Consider the following 26,037-nt stretch of genomic DNA (forward strand, 5'->3'; position numbering starts at 1 on the left):
ATTTAAAAGATTGGTTTTCCGTTTTTTCCAAAAAAGAACGATGTGCTGGATTTTCCTTTGTTTTACGTCCCATAAAAACAAGGGGGTTTTCTCGTTTAACTAGCCTTGAAAATGAGAATCTTTAAAAACATTTTTACCTCGTGATTGGGCTTGGCCAGGCCCAATTACACTTTACAGCTTTGATTTCGAAAACATCTGTAGCTACTCCCAATGACAAAGTGAGGGAGTTTTCTACGCACCTTTAGATCCTTCCAATGACAAAGTGAGGAAGTTTTTATACTATCCGTTGACAAATCCCAATGACACGTGAGGGATATGTCGACACTTCAAGTGATGACCCTTAAGTCTAATGTTATCACTCGGGGGCTCGTGAGACCCTCGCAAAACAGGTCACATACACCATGGCTTGTGCGACGCACTCCGTCTAATACTTTAACCATCGTCTTACTCCAAGACTCAGTCAAAGTGGGGGCTAACTGTAGACACCTACTTTTGTCCCCATTCCCGAAAGGGAAAGGTTCGATGATGAAAACATAAATCTCCACTTGACAACGCAACTCCTATAAAATAACGAATCTCAATTCCCCTTTTCATTTCACCCGAAATCTGCTATTTATAGAAACCTGCTATTTATGGAAACCTGCTAAAAATAGTAACTGCCGTAAAGGGTAGCTTCTAAAAGTGGCAAGTCATAAAAGATAGAAACCTGTCAGAATTAGGTGTTGCACTCCAACATAAATCCTAAATGAGATAGAAAACTGCGAGAATCCTATTCCTAGTATGATTCGGAAATAAGAGTTACGTATTAATTAGCCTAGAGTTCGTAACGGGCCCAGACGCATTCCGTCATGAAATTGATACGCACTAAAAGACTCGATTAAGTCTCAAACACTACGGATTTCAGAAATCCGAATCTGACTAAGAAAACAGCCCAGACCCTATTTTCAACGCCTGGCTCTGGGCGCCGAAATCTTCGGCGCCCAGGCCTGGGCGCTGGAATTACCTGGGTACGTGTTTTTTCCTAATTCTTTGTGGATTAGAACTCTGCAATTCTATCTTTCCACAAACTCTTTACTATAAATATAGCCCAAGTTCGACGTGAAATCACAACACACAATTCATATTCTGAGTATTGACTCCAACCCTTAGCCTAAGCCTCACGCTGCGAAATTGTTCACGCGTTCTGTCGCAATCGATCCATAAATCGAACAGAACGTATCCTGTCCCATAATTTGAGATTCGTTAAATAAAAAGGAGAAATAGCAAAGTCAAAGTGGTTAGTTTTCTGAGAACCGTGACGCATCTCTCAAGGGTGCGTCGTAATGTGTCCCTTTTCGATGATTTAATCGCTTTCCTCGCCCTTTTTATGAACTGTTAAACTAACTAAATCTGATTGTTCTACCACGCCTAACAAATATAATATTTTTGGGAAATTGGATTATCATGCTAGGTCCCTTAATGCTATTTAAATCAGATAATCGCGATCGATCTAGTATTATATGTTGCATATTGCTAAAATCAACTCAGATTAGTTTAATAGTTAACGCATGTCCCTTCAATTATTTATGCTGAGCTAGTAAGGATATCCTGCCTCTGGAGTTATCGACGAGCGAGTACTCCTCTCGGTAGTTACAGTCCCCCGAACCCTCAATCTCTACCCTGCGGGTGTATGTTGAGAGATCCCCACACCAGGGATCACAAGGGAACCTACGGCCGTCGTGGTCAAACATAATTGCACTCCCTTTATGTCACGATAACCGGGTTTTGTCAGTTTTTCTCATTGTCGTTAAAAACTGAATGGCGACTCCTATATTACTAGTCAATTGGGTGTAAACTCACAGGAAATCCAATTACACTTGATTGAATAAAAAAGAATCGTCACACCCACGAGGGACGAGGTCACGCATTAGCCTCGTGCTTTTTCGACCCCCTCACACCATCACACCAAGGCTCCTCTTACACGCACGCCACAGAAAATGGCTCAACTTCGGGGGGCCACCCAGCCTCCAAATCACCTTCCATAGCTCAGTTTCGCTAGCTCCATAGAACAGTTCCCAAGTCCTCAAATGCCCCAATCTCCCAAGCCAGTAGCCTGATCTAACCGAGAAGTTACCATCATTCGTTGGCCACCAATATCTCCTTTCACAATTCGGTGTCCTTGGTAATGGGATGTCCATAATATCTCTCCTCTCACTCTCAACAATGTTGTTGTTCAACATGTTCACATCCCACACACCCAACTCTGCATCAATAAGGTCACACACTTTTAGTTCTCTATTGTTGTCCGCTTGAGGAGTTAGGACCTTGACGGTACCGTCCCCTGGCAGCCAGGAATCATCCCAAACATTAATTGACGTACCATCACCCACACACCATTTAAGACCATCGAGCAACAAGGCCTTTGCCCCTCACACACTCCTCCAAGTGTAGCATTCGAGCATTGATGAAGTCTGAGTGTTTGTAGTATCTTGGTTTGAGAACCCCTTGTAGCAGTGACCCGGTTTCCTTACACAACCTCCACCCTTTCTTGGCCAACATAGCTTGATTAAAGCATTTCAAATCGCGGAATCCCATACCTCTCATTGACTTGGGAAGGCACAACGACTCCCAACGGTGCCAATGCACCTTCCTTTCCGTTTTAAGAACTTAATATTTAATATTTAGGCGCAATGAGCAAAAGTTTTGAATATTAACAAACCCGAATTTTAAAATTTTTAAAAGTGAGAAAATATGTGCTCATCTGTGTAAACTATATAAAATGAGCAAAAACATTTGCTCATTTGCTTTAACAACCCAATATTCTACCTCACAATGTCAAATGCTAATGAGGATTATGAAAGGTTTCGTTAGCAAATATGAAGGGCTAATGAGGATTATAAAAGGTTTCGTGAGCAAATATCTCAAATGAGCAAATAACTATTAGATTTTGAAAGGATTAGATTATCTTCACTGTCATAAATCATAATCCTCCAATTATTTGCTCATTTAGTCAACAGTCCGAAATGATCAAGAGGAGATAAAATGATGATTACTTGTAGTTTAATTATCAATTAAGCTAGACAACATTGTAATCAACATAGAAATCACAGGAAAACCCCAACAAACACAACTTGATACGGAATGAGCAAAAATTGATCAGAATGAGCAAAACATAAATCTTCACAATCATAAACACCTAAAACAACTTTGAATATACTATCAAATTCGAGTTAACCATAATTATTCAAACATACTACGGAAATCAATCACAACACCTTCTCAATTGCACCAAAATTCGACCAAAAATTAAATGCAATTCAACCTATAATTTACAAAATCAACGACGAATCACTCACCAACATTGCAATAAAACTCAAAATATAACCCTATAGTTTACAAAATAAGCGACAAATCACTCACCAATTGAAATAGAGGAGACGACACATAGATGATGGCAGTATAGAGATGATGGCAACGCGGTGGTTGCAACAGGTGAGAAAATGGTGGCGCTGAGGAGAGAGAATCACGAAGGAGATGGACAATGGAGGAGAGAGAGGGACAATGGAGCTCTTGCCGCTTAGAGGAAGCACGAGGAGAAAGGAACTACAAAAATATTTGCTTTTTATTTTTTTTGTCATATTTACGATTGTGCCATTACTAAAACGCGAAAGGTAGACGCTTGGGAGCTGTTAGATCCGATCACAGCGAACGCATGAGATTGCTTCTCATTAGATTTTAATTGAGTCAGTGTTTTTCGTTTTTCATTTTCGGTTTTAGCGTAACTATATCATCTAAGTGTTACCAAAGTTAGGACATTGGATGTAGAATTTAACATTGATGATTTCAGTTTTCATTTACGTACGTATGATTTATTCATACGAATATTATTAATGAGATGGATTGATGGGAACAATGAATTAAATTCGAAATTAACTTTATTATAATTAATAATCCTTCCCCAAGAAGGCCCTTAAAAGCGAAAATGAAGTATGCACCAGGCTAAACGTCTTTTACATTAGTACATTAGTGTTGTAGCTTTGTTAGAACATTAGTACCTGGAATATGAGGGGATTGAATGATCCCATTAAAGTAGTTGAAATAAAGAAGTTTTTAGCTAGTAATAACATTAGTGTTGTAGCTTTGTTAGAAACTAAAGTTCAGGAGAAGAATAGTAGTATAATCCAGAAGAAAATAGGGGTTGGGTGGCAGTGGATTATGAATTATGAGCACTCTCCTAGGGGAAGGATATGGATTGGTTGGAAGCATGCCTTGGTGTCAGTTCAGCTTATCCAAAAAACTGAATTTTGTGTTCACTGTCATGTTACTACAAAGAATGGCTTGTTTGATACTATCTTTTCAGCTGTGTATGGTTTGCACTCTGTTGATACTAGAAGACCTATGTGGAGAGAGATCACTACTTTCAATCCTTGGCTTATCATGGGGGATTTCAATGCAGTTTTATTAGCTGCTGATAGGGTAAATGGCAATGCAGTTACTGAAGGAGAAACTAAGGATTTTGATAGCTGTATGGATGCAGCAGGGTTGGCTGAGCTTAAGAGTTGTGGGAGTTACTATTCTTGGAGCAATAAGGGGCAAGGTAACTTGAGAATCTGTTCCAGAATAGATAGGGCTATTGCTAATGCATTGTGGCATTCTAAGTTTGTTGATGCTGTGGTGGATTATTTACCTCCAGGAATATCTGATCACTCACCCCTGGTTATGTCTTGTAATATCCAACTGGGTGGAGGGAGTAGACCCTTTAAATTTTTTAACTATATGGCTGATCATGTACTGTTTCTTGATGTGGTTAAAAAGGGATGGGATTTGTCCTGTCCAAGGGGTGGATCCATGTTCAAGGTTTGGACTAAGCTGAAAGCAGTAAAGCAAGGATTGAAGGAGCTACATCACAAAGATTTTGCTAAGCTTGATGAGAGAATTGAGGGGTTAAGGGCTGATTTGGGTCAAATTCAGATTCAGTTAGCTTCTTGCCCTACTGATAGCAATGTGCAACAAAGTGAGAGGGAATGTAGTGAGACTCTTAAGAAATTCTTGCATATTCAGGAGAGTGCATATAGACAGAAAGCAAGAATTCAGTGGCTGCAAGTAGGAGATTCTAATTCTAAGTTCTTTTTCAGTGCAATGAAGGAGAGGATAGCTAGGAATAGCATTGATATTTTGTATGATGATTCTGGGAAGAAGCTTAGCACTACTCAGGAAATTCAGGAAGAAGTTAGCTCTTTCTATAAGAAGTTGATTGGTACTGCAGCTAGCTCCTTGATGGGTGTGGATGTTGGAGTGGTTAGGAAAGGGAATCAGCTTTCTGCTGCTGATGCAGAAATGTTGGTGGTTCCTGTTTCAGATGCAGAAATTGATGCAGCTATCAAAGGTATGGATATCAATAAAGCCCCTGGGCTTGATGGTTTCAATAGTTTGTTCTTTCTTAAAGCTTGGGAGATTGTGAAAGCAGATGTTTATGAAGCAGTAAGAGAGTTTTTCAAAACTGGAGTGATGTTAAAGCAAGTGAACAACACCTCAGTTACATTGGTCCCTAAGATTCAGAATGCTTCTTGTGTGAAGGATTTTAGGCCAATTGCTTGCTGCTCAGTTGTTTACAAAATTATCTCCAAAATTCTTACTGCTAGAATGCAAGGTGTTATTGGTTCAGTTGTAAATTGTTCTCAATCTGGTTTCATCCCTGGTAGATCCATTTCTGATAATATTTTGCTGGCTTGTGAGTTGGTGAAGTGTTATTCTAGAAAACATGTCTCTCCTAGGTGTATGATTAAGGTGGATCTGAAAAAAGCCTATGATTCCTTAGAATGGCCTTTCTTGAAAACCATGTTGTCAGAGCTAGGATTCCCTATGAAGTTTGTGAATTGGGTGATGCAGTGTCTGTATTCTGTTTCTTATTCCATTCTGATAAATGGTTGTCCCACTAAACCAATTCCTGCGAAGAAAGGGTTGAGACAAGGTGATCCCATTTCACCTTATTTGTTTGCTTTGGGTATGGAATATCTGTAAAGGTGTCTTGCTGCTCTTGCTGAAGATACTAACTTCTCTTATCACCCTAGATGCAAAAAGTTGGATCTCACCCATATGATGTTTGCTGATGATTTGTTGATGTTCTCCAGAGCTGATGAGGGTGCTGTGAAAGCTCTTTTTGATGCTTTTACCAAGTTTTCCTTGGCTTCTGGTTTGGAAGCTAATTTGCACAAAAGTGAAGTCTACTTGGCTGGTGTTTCTGATCATGTTGCTTCCAATATTGCTAGCTCAATTGGGGTTCCTCAGGGATCTTTCCCATTCAGATACTTGGGTGTTCCTCTTACAACTAGGAAGCTCTCTTTCACAGACTGCAAGCCTCTCATTGATAGAACTGTTGCTAGAATCAAGAGCTGGACTTCTAAGTTTCTATCCTATGCAGGTAGGTTGCAACTGGTGAAATCTGTTCTCTTTGGTATCCAACTTTACTGGTGTCAGATTTTTGTTATGCCTAAAAAGGTGATGAAAGAGATTCAGAGAATTTGTAGATGTTTCTTGTGGTCTGGTGCTGATGCAGATTCTAGGAAAGCTTCTATCTCTTGGGAGCAATTGTGTTTTCCTAAGAGTTGTGGAGGGTGGAATCTTAAAGACCTAACTGTGTGGAATAAAGCAGCAGTTTTGAAGCACTGTTGGGCTTTAGCTTTGAAGCAGGATAGGCTTTGGGTGAGGTGGATTCATGCTTATTATATTCAGCATAGAGACTATGCCAATTCCTAATGGTTTAACTTGGTCATTGAGGAAAATTTGGCATAATAGAGAAGTATTTCTGCAGGCAAATGGAGTGGATCAGTTTGTGCAAGCTGGTAAATTCAGAATTCAGAAAATGTATAAGTTTCTTCATCCAGTTGGAGCTCAGGTGGGATGGAAGAGATTGATTTGTAATAGCCATGCTAGTCCAAAGAGTACCTTTATTATGTGGCTAGCAGTGCAGAACAGACTAGCTACAAAAGACAGATTGACAAGATGGCATCTGAGTATTGATGGTACTTGTGGTCTATGTCAGTTGGAAAGTGAAAACTTGGAGCACCTATTCTTCTCTTGCTCTTATTCTCAGGAGATTTGGAATCAGGTTCTGCTTTCTTTAGGTGTGACTAGAACTGTGCTGCCTTGGCATGAGGAGGTTCAGATTGCAGTGAAGAAAAGCAGAAGTAAACAGAAGCAAGCCTGCAAGTATAGTATAGCTTTCATTGAGTCTGTTTACTGTATTTGGTTGCAAAGAAATGCTAAGGTTTTTAGGGATCATGTTGATCCAATCAAAACTGTTGTTAGCAACATTATGTTTAATGTTGAGTGTAGATGTCAGTAGTAACTTCTGTGTGCTTTAGCTAGCTTGTGTTGGTTAGCTAGGTGCTTTGTTGTGCATGTTGGACAGTTGGTGTTTTCAGAGTTTGTTAACACTCTGATTACTTGGTAAATAAATCTCATTATTATTTGCCAAAAAAAAAAAACGTCTTCTACGATGCACTGTCCTGAAGGTGGATTGGAAGCAAGTTAGTTAGAAGGGCACCTGACTTGGCAAAACGTTGGTGCTATTGCTATTGCTATTGCTATTGCTCTTGCTCTTCTTAACTTCCTTAAACAGTAGTTGTGAAAAAGATGGCAAGGCAGCATAAAGGATTGAATGGCTGTAGTGTGTAGGATTCAAGAACAGTTTCGACAATTATAAATGAAGTAAAACTTTCTAGTAGTTTTGGTTACTTTCACAAACTTTGTAAAAGTACGTCTCATTCAAAGTTAACATACATGAATTACAAAATTGAGAGTTTTATTCCTACAATGAAGTTAGGAGTCTGCTTGGAGATGCTAGGATATCCAGAAATTTACTGGAGCAGATCGACAATTTTTTTGAAGAAGCATCCTACAATGTCATGGTTTTTATCCAGACTAATCAGTGCGCTGCAAGACCCTGCCAGTCAAATTAGAAAGGCCACCATCAGTGTTACCAATATATTGATGAAAATAGATAATGCAATAACATTTCACCCTCAGCCGTAAAGGTATCACCCCATGAATCCATGATATTCAAGACTACCACATCTGCTTACATTTTGTATTAAAGTTCAGACAAGATGATGCTTATGCACCCGAAAACAAATCATATTCAATTGTCTTTCACACTTTGGTTTATTGTATTTATTAGAAACACCTTTCATAAGAAGCCTCTGTAAATCTGCAACATTTACATTCCTACTTCAAGGAAACAAAATAAAGAAAAACAGTTCAAAACAAAATATACCTCTTATGAGTCCATGCTTCTGATGAAAGAGTATATCAGATTGATCCTCCATACCAAGTTTACTAACTCTATTTTTGTACAAGTTCTCCCGTCACCTACTCTCAGAAAATCAATAAAAAAGCAATGCATATCTACCATTAGTATCAACCAAAAAAATGCTGTAGTACCAAACACCGAAAATTCTAGGACTTCTGATTCCCGGAAAATCAAACTGACAATGTGCAACTATGTTGAGATCCATTTACCAGTTCTTTATGATCTAAACTTCTAATCCAGGAAACTGCCCAATATCGTTCCCTCGAATCCAGTGATATTCATTTTCTAAGCCAATAGCATAACCCTCTGGGTTTGTTCCACCACTTTGAAAATAGTCTGCAATCTGCAAATTCATCAGCCCACTTGTCAATATAATTGCTGTAAAGTCAGGACGGCAAAAAAAAAAAAAATTTAAATAGAGCATTCCATGCTTTAAAGGTGTTTTAATTATATATGTCTCAGATAAACACCAAACTCCTTGTTTGATGTTCACATGCAACTAAACTTAAGCAGGGTCGACATGTAACTATATAAGTAGTTAATAGCTTATATGTCTCCAAACTTAGTATGGATGTTAGACAAGAAATTAAACGTCAGATGTGAATGATCAAGTGATGAGCTTTACATGACAAGCCATTGACATGCCACTGAGAGCAGCATTCTCTAGACTTGATCCCAGCAGCCAATCACCACAAATACCAGTTCTTCCCTGAGGATCAAAGATGCATGGTGCGCCTGGAGTATTGTTTGGAAGAGCTGCACCCCTGCAGATAGCAGAAAGGATCAATACTGTTCGCTCCACCACATTCCAAATTCCTACTTTAAAGAAAATTAAAAACTACAGCTTAAAGCCTTAAAATGAAGCATGACCTCTACGGAGTAACAAGAAACTAATTTAATTAACATTGTTACATTTTAATCACATTGGTCAAAATATCTTGATCACACCTCAATGTTGAATTACTTACTAAATTAGACATTTTTTTGCCAGCTTCCTTATAGAGGATAGCAGCCAACTATCACATCTGTGTATCCATCTATAATCCACGATTCCACGATCACAAGTAAGGTTTGCATCACTCCTAATGAAATAAATTTCATCATCACAAGTCTCTAATCTCTTAATTGTGACCAATTAAAAACATTGGTAAACAGGATAAGGGAAAAAGTTAATGACAAGTTTGTCAGAAACATTGAGGATACATCATCATCTTTAATATCAATTCCGCCAAAGAGGCTCCTGCATTGGGTGGGGTACGGGTGTTTGGATGTAAACAATAAATACCATAACAGAGAGTTCCTCGACAATTTACCCTCTGTTCATAACTTCATACACAATAGACAACTATCGTCTCCTCCATAATCCAAAAGTCAAAGAACAGTAGTCTTGATTATATTGAAAATGGACCATGTTATACCATTTAATAGTCATCAATTTTTTGGATTCTCAAACGAAAAATATTTTAGGACAGGGTAGTTTTTTCTATTTAGGATGACTTTTTATCTTTTTTGGGGGGTAGTCTTCGACGCTTCACCCAAACCTTAGTCTTAATTGTACTTCAAAACAGGCAAGTTTTCTCATTAACCATAGCCATACCATTTCCCAATGCCTCTTATGAGGATTCCTTCAAAAGTCATGTAATGTAATAGACTGGAAAATCAGAAAATTGAAATGAGGAAGACAAAGCGAATTTGAGGAAAATATTGATAGTTGATTATATCCGATTTTAAATAATCGAATGTGGTTTACTTACAATACCAGACCTGTGGCTGGATACTCCCAAAACAAAAGCTTGACAATTTATTGCTCAGATTTCTCTCCCTGATAGCCTGATCTCCTCTTTATATAGCATTTCTATGTCTACTAACTGACTTCATTCTTCTACAAGCTCATTCTAACAACTAATAATGCATTGTCTACAATACCCCTCCCCCTTAGGCTACTGTATATCACGTTATTAAGGGGTTCAAAGAAAAAGACAGGAAGAAAAAACAGCTGGTCAGTTTGTTTGTGATAGTTTTCCACATTAGAACTCAGTCAGGTAATATATCCCTTTTTCAAAGTTATATTTCAAGAAGGTAGCCTATTTAAAAATTTTGTGCTAATAATCCCGCGGGGGGTGGGGTTGTATAGCTAATATTCTACTTTCCTCCGATTTTTAATACTCGCAACGTTGATCATTTTCACGAATGCCAATGCACAACTTTGATCATTAGTATCTTTAATTCTCTTTAAGTACAAAATTACAAAAAATTGATATTTTGGAAGTACACATTGAGATGAATCTAACAAGATCTTACATGATTATATTTTATCTTACTTAAAAATAATCAATAATAGTCAAAGTAGAATATGTGAATAGTGTAAAAAGTTCAAACGTTGCGAATATTAAAAATCGGAGGAAGTATTATTTACTGATGCACAACTTTATCCGTCATTTTCCAGATTCCACGTCCTTGTTCTCCTTGCAGTCAACCTTAGTTACTTTCCTAATTCAACGATTATGAGTATATTTTTTGGGATGGCACTGAGTTGACTGCGCTTGGATGAATGAGAATAACATTTCTTTGCTGTCATCTGTCGACACAATAAGAACATAGAACACAAGTGAGTTTCTAATTTTTTCGCTAGAGATTTAGGTGATCACTCCCGTTCAATTTTTGCAGCTGCCGATCCCCGTTCACATCGGATACAGAATACAAGCATCCATCCCCTTTCATCTGAAGCCAAGCAAACCAGAGTACTCTCTATCCCTCCGGCCCTCCCACCCCTCAAAAAGAAATGACTTCAATCCTTTAAATCGGATATTTCTGTTCCAGATAGAAAAAAAACAAAATGTAGTACAATACACAGAAAAACATGTACATTTCTAATACTTTTGGCTAGATATTTCTGTGAATACTCCCATAATAACACATGCAAGAACGGATACTTTGACAGTAATCATAAATAAGTTCCTTACCATAGTTGCACCCTGGTATAAGTAGGTTTCTTCAGTGATCCTTTTGAGAGCCCTAGTGCAATCTCTACACCCTCCAGCATTTGTGTTGTTACCCTCTCTGCTGTAACATTTGGAATGTTTTCCTACAAGTAGGTTAATTATTATTCAGCTACATAAGCACAAAATGTCTAGCAAAGTGTGTGAAAAGGTGAGATGCAGCATGCATGAGGGGCTAATGCCTCTAAGCCACAAGGTTTAGTGGATGATCGTATTTATAGCTATAAGCGAGGCCATCTTAGTTAGACGCGTTTGTAGCATCCAAGGAGCTCTAGCTGCATATCTGAGCGTTTGATTAAACTAGTGTCCATTTCAGCTTCGTATATAAAGAAGTCACAAGTCCTACTATTCTTTTTTATATGGATTGTCGACTGTGCTTTGAAGCATTATTATTGAAATATTAACAATTTATAGCTTACATTCGTAATTTGACAAAATGGGTAGGATAGACTTCATACTACCTCCTTTTTTTCTTTATATTTACCTAATTTCCGTATAAGGTTATTTTTTTCTTGGCAAGTAAAATCAAAATTTATTACTATAAACACTAAGCATAAAATATCAGTTATAACCACCACAGTATACAACATCAGCCATCCAAGTGACAGTGCAACATTAGTAGACTTCAGTATGAATAAACCACTATCTTCTAGGAAGGGCGGGGAAAAATCACTCTTCATAGCCCAACAACTTGATATCAAGGCCAAGAGATAATACTTTGATAATATTTTGAACCTCTGATACTGATTTTATTAGTTTGGGGACCCTTAAAACTTTGGTCTGTTAAAACCAAACACTACTTCTACTTTATCCCACGTTTGACAAACACTTATACCATCTTATCCTTGTTCAATATATATTTATACACTTTTTTTCTAAAATCACGTGCCTTTTCACACAACATTTTTATTCAATTTCTCTTACTTGATCCATCTTTCAATTCTTGGTTGTCAGTAGAACAAAAAATAACCTGCAAATAGTATGAGTGATGATAATCTTATCTCTGGAAAATTTCACCTCTTTCTGCCAAGGCATGTGCCTTTCCTCCAGCTATATGAGTAGGCTCAAGCCTTATATATCACTATATTATAAAACAATGACGGCATTCATTTAGCATATCATACCTTAAAAAGGATGATGTTATCCTTAATAAGGTCCATCTATGTCACTAATCATATCATAGTAAAATTATACTATTGACTTCCCGACACTAATAATAACAATTTTTAAGTTTCTAGAATCAATCACTCTTGACACTTGATGAAGTCAAGGATAATCTAGAATGCTCACCTGTAACGGACCTACCTAAAATCCTAAAACTTGATAACAGACAAGTAGATGATAATCTATAGAGAAATTTATTCAGCCTTTTGGATTCCACACTGAAATTTTCTCAGTAGGGACTATTCAAACTACGTTAAGTAGCTACAAAAATATATAAGATCTCAAAATTTTAAGATGTTTCACTGGAGACCAAAAGTGACTTTCTTTTCAGCAGGGCCAGAGACATACGTTTTGAAGGTAGATTAAATGAACCATTTCATACACTTTAGCATATCTCTATGGCTTGATTCCTATTATCCAAGCCATGAAGTCAGAGGACCAGGCAGAAATTTCAAGACCACCTTCAGATAATGTAACTAAAAGTTCACAGTGATGGAATCTGGTGGTAGAGTTTCTCTCCCTTGGCCATCGATTTAATTGGTTTTAGATCTCAAAGGGGGTAGAAAAGGGATGCAACTCAGAGGTAGACCATCCCCTTGATGGTTTTAGGATATTAATCGTCAACAATTTAGCTTTGATCAATTAGAGTGAGTATTAGGCATACATATAGATGCCTGAGCAAGCTAACTCATCTGATCTAACTACCGAAAAAAATAAAAATTGCAGATCTACTCTTTCCAAGCTTTCCCCTGATAAGTTTACCATAACCATTGAAGTTTTATTCAGAATCTGGGTGTTCAGAACACTAACATTATTTCATAAAGAAGGCAGAAACATGACCAATATATTTCTGGGAGAAGGGTAATTTTAATAGCAAGTTACGACAGAAACTCGTGTGTGCATTTAGTTTGTTAAATTATCAGAACTAAAACAAGCATCAGATGAATTAAAATCTATTAACATGAGCTTAGGGAAGGTCTTTAGTTTTCTCCGAAAGTCAAATTTGTACTAAAATGTTCCACAGTTTAATGCGTAACAAACCTGTGGAACCTTGTTCTGCTTTCCAAAAGCTGCTGTACTGAAGAAGGTCCAGCAATGAGGACCACCTTGGGTAGATGACAATTTTGCAGAGTTGTTTGCCATCCATGATAAAGCATCTACTCCTTTAACAAATGCTCCTTCAAAGGGAAATGTCAAAGGAAGAGGATCTTCAAATGCTGCAAGCAGAGCCCAAATAGAACTCAAATCTAACCTCTGCAAAACAAATGTACTGCATCTTCAAATACAGAAAGCTAATTTACAGTTCAAGCCTGATATCATAAGTTGGGCTCCGATGAAAGCAACATTTATCAGGGAAACAATTAAAAGTAAGCACCAAAGAAAGCTTACACATAAAACAAAGGAACTTAACCACACACCTTCATTTGTTTAGCAATAAGTGGCAAGCCCGAAGTAGCGAGTAAGCGATTTGCACATTTCCCTGATGAATATTGACAAGATTTTATGGTCAGCAATGCGCCAAGAGCTAGTGAAGCCTAAGCAGAGGTAAAAAGAAATATTCCAAGGACGTATAATGCAACCTGTCTATTAACTAAACAATCTGAAGCCTTAGTTAATATTCATCAGGATGAAATGTAGTTAATAGAACAAGTTTAAAAAATCAGCAGGCTTAAAAACCAGAAGCATCAATTAATGAAATTCTGGAAACAGCCATATCAGAAAATATTTGATATCAGAGTTTTGTAATGAAATAAGGACATTAATAACGAGGCTATGATAGATGGTAATTGTATATTGATGCTATTAAATCACCAATAGAGGATACAACTGAGGTAGAAAAAAAAGGAAGATGACAAAAAGAATCACATGATCAGCTTTTACGTTTCTTTCCCTATTTATAGTATTCGGCTCTCTCCCAGGAAGCTTCCTCTCATGTGTCTAATTCCCAACTTATTGCCCAAGGCATATTCTGTTGCTGACACATTTAGTGCGAAATCCCCACATTGTCCTTCCTCTTGCGCCTAACTATGTCATTCTCACAGGTTCATGACAATACCCGCCCCCAAAACTTTCACTTTGTCCTCAAGGTGAAAAACTAGGAACATGTTATTGCTGCAAATTCCTCCCTTCGTATTCTGGCAGGTTAGCCCATTTAATGAGGACTTCCAAGACTGTGCTATCTCCAGCAGCTGCAGGCAGAACTCCTAAAAATGCTTCAGGCTCGGCAACCAACTCCAAGTCTTTGTTTAGTGGTTCCGGCGGAGGTACAGGACTGATTACATCATCTTTGGCTAATTTCAATTGGGACACGTGAAACAAGGGATGGATTCGTGAGGTTGGATACACCTCAAGCTTGTATGCCACTCTTCCCACTTTCTGGATTATCTGATATGGCCCATAATAGTCGGGTGCCAACTTCTCAAAGGGTCGTCGTGCCAAGGATTTTTGACGGTAAAGTTGCAACTTTAGGAAGACCAAATTTCCCACTTCAAAAAACCCATCTCTTCTTTTCTTATCTGCTACAGCTTTCATTCTTCGTAGAGCTCGAAGCAAGTTAAAACGAAGCTCATCAATCATGGCGTTTCTCTTGCAACTGTTCTTCCAAAGAGCCAATAGGGCCTATGTTACTTCGACTCTTCATTTTACCTCAAGTATCCGTGTCGGACCCTCGACACTCCGACATGGGTATGGACACTCCGACACTTCATTTTCGACTTAAAACTTGGAAAATTTTCACAATTTAGCCGAGTCGGACACTTGGACATGTACCCGTGTCCGACACTAGTACCCGAGTCCAAGTAACATAGAATAGGGCTCAGTTTGGGTGGGTCTCGGCCATATAGAGCCTTAAAAGGACAAATGTGCATTGAAGCATGAGGCGAGGTATTATAAGAAAATTCTGACTAATTGGTAACCAATTCTCCCAGCAGCGAGGTATGCAATACTTTGCGGATGGTATGCAATACTTATCTTGAGAGCGGTGCCTTGGAGACGGAACAATTCTTTCCAAAAACGATGAAGAATACTTTGTCCCCGACCAAGACAATAGAGGATGGAAACCCATGGAAGAGGACCACCTTACGAACAAAATGCCCAGCCAACAATGGAGTCAATGGAGTTGTTGTGCCAACCTGATAAATGATGTATATTTGGTTAGCCTATCCACCACTACCAAGATTGTATCAATGCCATGAAATTTGCGAAGCCCTTTGATGAAGTCCATGGTGATGTCATCCCACCCACATTTGAGAGGCAAGTGGCAGGGGCGGCTGCAGCGACTACGAGGGGAGGCGTTTTTTTGTTGGCATATGAGGCAATGTTGCACATATTTTGCTACGTCCATCTGCATTCCGAAACAATACCATCCGGAGGCCAAACGGAGATAAGTCTTTGAGTTCTCCCGAGTGTCCCCCACAACAGAGTCGTCATACTCATGTAAATGGCAATTATAACAACCGGATTTGGGGGTATGACCTGCTTGTCCTTGTACAACAAAATGCCACCTTTGAACTGAAACCCATCATGAGTTTTATCTTCCTTTGTAATCTCTCATAGTAGTTGTCCTATGTATGGGTCTCTGTTAATTTCCTTTTGAATTGTTTCCCAAACAACACTGCACACAGATTCCATGTTACACATTTCTGAATTTGGGTTCACTTTTCTTGATAATGCATCAACCACTCGATTAGAAGTTCCAGACTGGTACTTAATTTCTAAATCGTACACCATCAAAAAATTTTATCCATTTTTGGTAATCCACACCACCTCTTGTTGCTCTAGGAGGTAATTCAAGCTTTGTTCGTCAATTCGTACAATGAACCACGACCCAAAATATAATGGTGCCACTTTTGAAAGGCTAAAACTATAGCCATTAATTATTTCTCATAAATCAACTTCAACCTTGATTGACAACCCAAATTGTAGCTATAAAAAGATATAGGGTGTTGTTCTTCCATTAGCACCGCCCCTAGCCAGAAACCCGAGGCATCCGTCTCTATCTCGAACACTGACAAAGATGGGCCTGGCTAAAGGTCGGAGCCCAAACCATAGCCTGCTTGAGTGATTCGAAGGCGACGGTGGCTGCCTCACTCCAACTGAAACGGTCTTTTTTCAACTGTCAAGGGCAATGATATTTTGGCGTATAATATCCGGTGAGACCCAAAAAGCCACACAATTCCGTCAAGGATTAAGGTTAGGGCCAAGCTAGCATAGCTTGGACCTTTTCTTATTCCATAGAATCCATGGGTTGAAATTACATGACCAAGCTATGCAACCATGACTTGGCCAAAATAGCACATTTTGGCATTAATATACACCATACCATGTATTCAGTCCCAAATTCCCAAAACAATTTTCACATGTTTGCTATGCCCTTTTGCACTCACATTATTAATTAGGATATCATCAAAAAATACAAGGACAAATTTCTAAAAAAGGTAGGAACACCCCTAGTGTTAGAATCCAACCTTGATTGGAAAGTTGTTGGGCCATTAGTCGACCCAAATGGCATGACAAGGAATTCATAGTTCCCCTCGTGAGTACAGAAGAACGTCTTGGGCATGTCCTTTGTCTTCATCCTAATTTGATGATATCCTGACTTCAAGTCCAATTTATAGAAAGAATGCAGACGCGTGTAGTTCGTTAAGAAGCACGTCGATGTGTGGGATCATATACTTATCCGATACTTTTTCTTTATTCAATGCCCGGTAGTTAACATAAAATCGCCACGACTCGTATTTTTTTCATCCTAATTGATGATATCCGAACTTCAAATCTAACTTATATTTCTGCCGGTCAACATGAAACTCCTAAACATTTGTGTCAATCAACTATACTTCCTTAACAATTGTGTCGGTCAATATGTAACTCCTAAAAAGATACGGAGGGAGTAGTGATAAGTTTGAACTATGGAGGCAAGAGTTGGAAACAGAAGATAGAGTAAATGTTTAACACAATTCAAAGAGTGCAAGTTTGGTATAGAGATGAATTTAGGTAAAGGATTGTGAAACAAAGTAGGAGAGAAAATTGTTAGGGTCCAGAACGTCTATTGTCCAATAAAATAGAGATACTGGTAAGACGATTCATGCTACATCAAGTTTAAAATTAAAAGGAAAAGATAAGGACGGATGTTCATCTACTTTGTAATAAGGTCGGAATAGCTCCAAGAGTAAGGAAATATCTTATAGGAAGATAGATGTGGCAAAGATGTCTATCGTATGGTGATGTGCGATAACTCGAGAAAAAAAAAATACATAGCATGATCGGCACTTTTTTTCCATTAATCCCTAGTGAATGGACTCCTAATCATGGTATAAAATGCGGTATCGGACGCGATGATGCGGTAACAAAACAATCTCGGTGGTCGCGGATTGTGTCGCGGTGGTCACATAGGATCGATTACTAAGGGAAATAAGAAGTAATTAAAAAAATACTCGTATAAAAAGAGTAGAATAGTGAGGGAAACTAAAAATTTTAAAAAAAAAAAAAAAGAAAAAGAAAAGAAAGAGAGAGACAAAGCATATGGGTTTTTGTTAAATTGTTTCCACTTTCCAGTTTATTAAGAAACAATCTGCAGTTCCCATCACACAAAAAAATGAATCCAGAGTCCCAATTCTTTTTCCTCCTCTTCCAAACATCAATGGCGGTCATCACTTCTTCTCTACTCTAAATTCTCTGATTCTACTCCTCCTTTTCTATGAAAAACCGGTCAATTCCCGAGCCGTATTGATTTATCTCGGGCGAATTTGGACCGGAACGGTCAAACCCAGTGAAATATTGTTTTTTTATAAATTGTCACGATAAGATGGAAAATATTGTATCAGGAACCTCCAATCCGGTAGAACTCGGCCGATACAAGTTGACTCGACCGATATTTTACACCCTACTCCCAATTAACATATTAACTCCTTAGGTTGTTCCCTACATGAGAAAGTTTTGATATTCCAAGACAATAATATTCTAGTCATTTGCTTAAAAATTCACAACTTAGATATTAAGGATGAAATTGTGAATAATTATCTTGTTTTATTCACATCCACCACTGCAAGCACCTTTAGTATTGTGCCCTTACATTTTCTATGGTAAGAGAAAAAAGGGGCGAGAAAATGGTCAATAAGAAAGTCATTTTTGACCCCAAAAGAGGAATGTTGGTTTAAATTATGTAATTAAAAAAAAGTTGTTTTAAACTACTAGGAGGTTTTATACCCTATCAAACACTTTTAAAAGTAAATTGAGGAATCATGCACAAGACAATTATTAGATTGACTTCCAACGTAACCACTAGATTTAAATACAACATGCTAGCTGGTGTAGACAAAAAAAATTCCAAGGATCAACTTCGAAACATGAATTTCTTCTAAATAGTAAATTACTAATAAATTACCCAAATAGAAGTCTCTTTCGCTTCAGCAATCACCACAATGGATGGCACACATATTAGATTTACTAAAAGACAAAAGAGGACTATTTTCATCGTTTAGCAAAGCAATTCACCCATAGGGCTCTTCTTTCTGATGATATTAATTGCGGATTTTACATTTTGTTGCTGACTGTTGGTTCTTCATGAAAAAAAAATTATCCAAGACTGCTTGTAATCATCAAAAACTCTGTCTTTCTCCAATACACACTTGCGAGAAAAACATACTATTATTCGAGGGTTTATTGATAAGAAAGAATATATTAGTAACAATGAGGAGTTGACCTTACGTAGATTACCAAGAGTCCACTCACTAGAAGATTAATGAAAAAAAGGTGCCAATCATACTAAAAGTTTGAGCCAAGGCCATGGAAAAGCTGCAGCACTAAGACAAAAATGAAGCCAGAAAAGTGACTCTACACCAAAAGGAGCTGAGCCCTGCTTCAGAACTTCTAATAAAAATTATCAACTGTTAACAAAACCAAATTCTTGCTATAATGAACACCTCTTCCCCCTAAATTGTAAACAAAGATAAGCATTTATCTCTTCATGGACTTCTTCATTCATAATGTCAAGCAAAACTTAGATGAATCTTTGTTTTTAAAAGCAATTGGATTTTATTTTATTTTCGCAACTGCAATTGGATTTTAGTGTAATTAAAAATAGTGCAAAGGAAGTAAGTAATAGAATGCTAAGGAACAGAGGCTGCCAAGTTACCGTTGTGTGCAATGACAATAGCATCAAATTTTCCACGTGGCTTTCCATTCTCACTCAAATGCCACATCCCATTAAATGGCTCTATTGCACTAATCCAACAAGGCCTTACGACTTCAACCATTTTTGTCTGCACAAGATCAAGCATTAGCAGAATTAGTAGACTCGCTGAATGAAGAAAAGAATGAAAAAAATGTCACTTCCATTTGAGTCTGCGTATAATACAATCTTTTGCAAGATATTCCATGCCAATGTAAATGAAAAGGAAAGAAGAAAGACGGACGTAAGGTTAAGATTTCAAGAGGCATAAAGCACCAGAAAGATAAATTTAATGGTAAACTTTTGTCATATGATTTCCCTCTTCCCTTCCTGAAGCCTTTTTTAATAGGGTATAATGAAATTGATAAATTGGTAACAATGCCACTTAGATTGAATGAACCAAGACATACAGTATTGACCAAATCACTTTAATGGCTGACCACTCCAACAATCTGACTCTTGAATTCCTCAAAACAAACACACCACAAGGGATATAAAAAGTAGAAATCTTGGATATAAACACGCCGCCCGGAGGATGGAAATGAATACTCACGTCAGCACTCATAGTGTTAATGTAAAGCTCCTGCACAATTATATTATTACCTCCTTTATAATCAACTCACATTTTTTTGTCAAATATCGATACATTATTTCAATTACCCATAAAAAGTGGCAAGTGTTTGTCCCTTTTTATACGACATCCTACACCTCTTGTAGGAGAAAATTAGAACTCAAAGATTGGTCACTAGTATGATGAGTGATCCAGTGTCTGCAGAGATTAATGTAGTGTTAGAAAGCAAGAGTATGACTAAAATCATGTAGTTCTATCTTTGTCGATGTTGTATCAATTTACTGAAAAAAGAAAGGATCTGCATAAGCAACTCCAATCAATACTTGTGGCACAATTTCCAAGATTTCCTTGTCTTGTACCACACATAACACACTTAAACTTAAGGTCAGCTTCACATTTATAATAAACATCTTGCATAATCAAGACAGCGTCGTCAAAAGGATTATTCCTACTTGGGAATTTGTTCGGTATCAACGTTATCTCCCTTTAAGGGAATACTTTCACACACACCACATGATACATGACATAATGAGTAGTAATTTGATCATTCAGCTTAAAAGAAAAGAACTAAAGACATCTTATTTATAAGCCCTGAATGATTTCCATAAATAGCTTCAGAAATACACTGATCACCAACGTAACCATTTCCCAAAAAAATCATCTTTATAAAATTCCATCTAAGTAAACGAATATCTTAAACAGCAATAGGGTGTTGAATCACGACGATTGGGGGATGATGTTACGAAGGTCAGAAGCTTGCCGGGGAGGGTGGCAGTGAAGTTAAAGTCTGGCTGAGCTCTAGGCTCTTTTACCGGCAAGTGACGTTGGGTTAATGATACGTTAAAATAATGGTAGTGAACTGGAGATGATGATCCAGATGATGAGTCGGTAGTGTATATGGTTATGGTTGGTCAAAACGATACATATACTAGTACAAGCTCCATGTTTTGCTCCTTAAATTGATTTTGGTAAGTGTCAAATACAATATTAGAGAGGAAATTTCTTTCACTAAAAGTAGGGACTAGGGAGTAATTTTCCTATTTGTAGAACTCATTTTTAGTGGATTATATTTAACCTATGCGTTTGGTGCACATGTTAGAAAAAACGTTCTTATATTTGGTTAAAAATATGACTAAAATACTTGGAAAGTCTAACTACCATCTTCTACAAATAATATGAAACGAATGAGTTAAATGATGACAAAACTGTCAACACTAAATCAACAATTTCAATATGAAGATAAAGGTGTTCTGTTATACAATCTCTGTCTAGGTGCTACCACCACCTGATGGTAATCAATAAACTCATCAAGAAACCCCGTCCATCAAGTGAGAGAGAAGCTATGTCACGCGTTCTGAACATTTTAATGAGAATGGCAGAGATTTATATACACAGTTCAGTGACAACTAGCAATTCAAAATGCATATATCACGAGTAACTAGCAAAGTAAGAAATAACTTTGGTGAACAAAGCTAACAAAATCACCTCTGACAATATCGAATCAGCCAGTGGACGCATTCCATTGACACCTATATATCGTGTCGGGGAATCAGGCAGTGGAGAAAACTGACCCCCAGCTTCAATTTCTCCAACTATACCCTTCCATTGCTGTACTAGCCCCTTCTCTATCCATCCATTGACCAACTCAGCATACCGTAAATCGCTTACAGTAAAGAATTGAGCAGCATGGTCGAAAACATAGCGTTGAGGTTCAACAAATCTTGTTCCCATCCTCCCTCCCAAACCATGCATTCCCTACGACAGAAAAACTATCAGGGAACTCAGAACTTCAGCAGGAAATTATCTTACTAACGAATAAAGCATAAGAATATTTGAAAGTTCTTTTCTTTTACTCATAATGTGATGAATAAGAGGTCCAACAAATGACACTAATTGCAAATGTAGCCTATCATTCCAGTATCACTCACTGAAGATTGTATCATGTGAAGTTAAATTTTTGACAAAAATAGCATTAACGTTGCATCGATTTGAGCCATACACCACATTCAGTTTAACTAATTTCCCTAATAAACCCAAAATGAAAGTTGCCTGTCTGTTTGGAATTCAGTAAGCATCATCCATATCATCCACGCCCCCATAAACTTTCTCCATATTATCAAAATAGTAATACAATAAATCATAATTCAGAAAATTTTGAAATTTAACATAAAATTATAGAAAAGGAGAAAGAAAAACTACCCAACCGTATCGAAAACGGTGGAACGAATACCCTTCTTCTCCAAATCTAGAGCGCACATAAGACCCGCCATCCCGCCACCGATTATCCCAACTTCCGGCTGATCAGAAATCGGAGCTGTAAACACCACCTGTTCTTGAGATAATGTTTTCTTAATAACTGACCTTCTCCCAAAGGACCGTTTTCTAGGGCTTCTGCGAATTGGTTTGGTCTCGGAATGAATTAATTTCGGGTTAATTTGAGGAATGTAGAACTGAGAAGATTTGGGATTGAAAATTAGGGCTAGGGTTTTAGGGGTTTTGAGAGGTTGGGAAATGAAAGGAGACAGGAAATGAGTGGGTGTGCTCATGGTATTTTTACTCTGCTACTGAGACTGATACTCTTATCTAAATTGGCTCCCAATTCTACTCTATTTATATAAGCGCCAAATACAGTTTTGACCGTTACTATATCCTTGAGCATCAGGTTACTGTATTACTCCGTATCACTTTCCTTGGACTAACGTTAAAATTTTGCTGTAAATAAAAACATTAAATTTTATTACAAGAATATATGAAGCACCAAAATTATTACAATGGGGCTATTGACTATTGTAACATCATTGTATTACATTCGCTGACATCGCTGTCGAAAGTCACTCGTAACAATATGTTTACCGTTACAACGTAAAAACATACTCTTTCTATTTCAGAATACGTAAGTACTAATGCAGCATATAAAACTTATCTATTACTATATACTAAAAGAGACACCATGAATGACATGTGTCACTTCCTGGTGAAAAATTTTCCCGCCAAAAACTCTTTCCTAAAACGACATATTTACTTTTTTATTTTTTTTATTTTCTTTCCTTTTGTATAAATGTTTATTTATGGAAAAAAATTATAGGATTATGGATTATGCCATTATTAAAATTTTGGTAATATTTTAGTCAAACTGTCATATCAATAATAGAAAATATTCTTACTCAATATTTTGACCAAATTAGCATATTAAAAATATCAAATATTTTAGTCAGATCATTATATTAAACATATAAAATATATAATACGTAGTAAGTTAAAATATGATAAAATGAGTACATTCGAGATTATTAATTACTCCAATTAATTTTAAGGGGTACGCAATAGATTTAAGGGGTAAATAATTCAATTAATTTTTTTATAAAAAAGACAGTCAAATAATAATTTTCAAATATCCGTGCGTGCACGGGACCTAATCTAGTTTACACTATAATAAACCCAATTCCACTTGCATGGACCCGATCCATCATAAGATTACCATGGACCAGGGTACTTAGGTAATTTTAATAGTGAGTAAATTATAGAAACTGTAGATTCTGTAAAGTAACTATATCTCCAGAATAATAACTATGAACATAATAATGATAAGAATAACTATTCTATCCAAAGAGTAACTATATCATATAGAAAAGTAATTTTAACTGTAAAACAATTACTACTATGTATTCATTCTTGCAGACAAAAAGAGTAAATTATAGAAACTATAGGTTCTGTAAAGTAACTATATTTTCAGAATAGTAACTATGAAATAAATAATAATAATAATAATAATAATAATAATAATAATAATAATAATAATAATAATAATAATAATAATAATAATAATATAGTAATTTCGATGAGAACAATTATTCTATCCAAAGATTAACTATATTATATAGAAAAATAACTTTAGCTGTAAAACAATTACTATATTATAAAAATAAACAATATGATATAGATGGTTTAGAGGTTATATAGTAATTTTTTCTATTATATATCACATAATTACTGAAATATAAAAGAGTAACTATATCAAAAGTAACAGTAATTATAACTCTTGAAAAATAATAAAGAAAACATTAACTACTTGGTTAGTTGTTTTAGCTACGACATTCTAATTCTTTGCATCTATTAAATAAACCATGTTAAACTCAAATGTTTTTTGAACTAAAAAATACTAATCAACACGTCCACGTGGACCACGTCTCTTTTTTCCACCAACACATCATGTCCTTCCTCTACGACGTTCTTGGTTTCCATTGTTGTCAGGATTTTCTTCTTCTCCTCCTGCTTTTGTTTTCCTTGCAGAATTTATTCTTTACACGATTTCAATTTTGGGTGCATCATCTTTGCATTTCTGAATCAATAATATTTAAACTAAGTTAATAATTTAACATTTAAATATGAAAAAATAACATAGTAACTATGTAAAACGTGTAGTTTCTATTATGCATCATATAGTAACTCTTACAATTAACGATGGTAAAATACTTGCAGAATTGCATATATAGTTATTGTTATTGTTATAGTCATATAGTTACTGTCAAAATAATATAGTCACTTTTATTAATAATAATATGGAGTACAAAGAAAGATCATTAAAAGAATATAATGATAAGATAATAACTATTAAAAATATGTAGTTACTATTATACATGATATAATAACTCTTAATATTAATGATAGTCATATACGAGCAAGGTTGTAGATATAGTTATTGTTATGATCATATAGTTGTTGTGATCATAACATAGTAACTCTTATTACTAATAACATAGAAGACAACAAAGAACATAAAAAGAACATTATAATATACATAAAAAAAACTATACCAAACATATAGTTACTATAATACAATATAATACCTATAAATATTATTGATGGTCATTTAGTCACAGAGTTGCAGACATAGTTGATGTGATAATAATATAGTAACTCTATCCATAATACAATAACTATATCATTAAAAATATAGAATAACATAAAAACATGCACATAACATAATAAACTAACATAGTACCTATTTCAAAAATATAGTAACTATATAAAACGTACAATAACTATTAAAGAAAATAAACATATGAACAAGTCATGATAAAATAAACATAATATCTATTTCAAACATATAGTAACTGTATAAATAATATAGTAACTATATAAATAATATAGTAACTATTGAAGAAAATAAACATATGGTAACAAATCATGATAAAATAAACATAGTACCTATTTCAAACATATAGTAACTAATATAATAATATAGTAACTATTGTACACATATAGTTACCATTATAATCACACAACAACTAGCTTAACATATAGTGACTATTATTATAATATAGTAACTATTGTACACATATAGTTACCATTATAATCACACAACAACTAGCTTAACATATAGTGACTATTATTATAATATAGTAACTATTGTACAAATATAGTAACCATTATAATCATATAGTCACTATCTAAGAAGCGGACAAATACATACTCTAAATAACATAGTACATAATGTAATCGTATAGTAACTATTATTTATCAAAAAGTCACTATAAACTGTTCATAACATAATAATAACTATCTTAAACACATAGTTACTGTTTTAAACTTATAATAACTTTCTAAAAAATATAGTGACTATTTTAAACACATAGTTACTGTTTTAAAGTTATAGTAACTTTTAAAAAAAATATAGTTACTCTAAAAACTACTACTAACATAAACACAACGAACATTCCAATGACTATTAAAAACACTATTTCGCAACATAAATTAAAGGTGACTATATCATTTATATACTAACTATGTGAAACACTAACCCTAATTTCAACAAAACAACAAACATTTCGAATCACTCAACAAA

The 26,037-nt window shown here is 36.1% G+C and overlaps 1 protein-coding gene across 4 annotated transcripts; it reads right to left on the minus strand.

Annotated features, from left to right (window-relative positions):
• Positions 1–7,628: 7,628 nt before the first annotated feature.
• On the minus strand, positions 7,629–22,784 carry LOC110798357 (uncharacterized). Of its 4 annotated transcripts, XM_022003539.2 has the most exons (10): positions 22,397–22,783; positions 21,678–21,947; positions 19,586–19,712; positions 13,872–13,933; positions 13,495–13,707; positions 11,254–11,375; positions 8,916–9,054; positions 8,500–8,633; positions 8,255–8,349; positions 7,629–7,924 (listed from the first exon to the last, which is right to left on the minus strand). In XM_022003539.2, the coding sequence occupies exons 1-8, from the start codon at positions 22,736–22,738 to the stop codon at positions 8,514–8,516; spliced, it is 1,395 nt and encodes a 464-aa protein (XP_021859231.1). In that variant the 5' UTR covers positions 22,739–22,783; the 3' UTR covers positions 7,629–7,924; positions 8,255–8,349; positions 8,500–8,513. The 4 variants fall into 4 exon arrangements, with proteins under 4 accessions (XP_021859231.1, XP_021859233.1, XP_056699768.1 ...); XM_022003541.2 differs by lacking the exons at positions 7,629–7,924; positions 8,255–8,349; positions 8,500–8,633 and adding an exon at positions 10,707–10,868 and having other exon boundaries at positions 22,397–22,784; XM_056843790.1 differs by lacking the exons at positions 7,629–7,924; positions 8,255–8,349; positions 8,500–8,633 and adding an exon at positions 10,707–11,101 and having other exon boundaries at positions 22,397–22,784.
• Between the last annotated feature and the right edge of the window lie 3,253 nt (positions 22,785–26,037).

The sequence above is a fragment of the Spinacia oleracea genome, chromosome 4 (genome assembly GCF_020520425.1).
Source record: "Spinacia oleracea cultivar Varoflay chromosome 4, BTI_SOV_V1, whole genome shotgun sequence".
Taxonomy (NCBI): domain Eukaryota; kingdom Viridiplantae; phylum Streptophyta; class Magnoliopsida; order Caryophyllales; family Amaranthaceae; genus Spinacia; species Spinacia oleracea.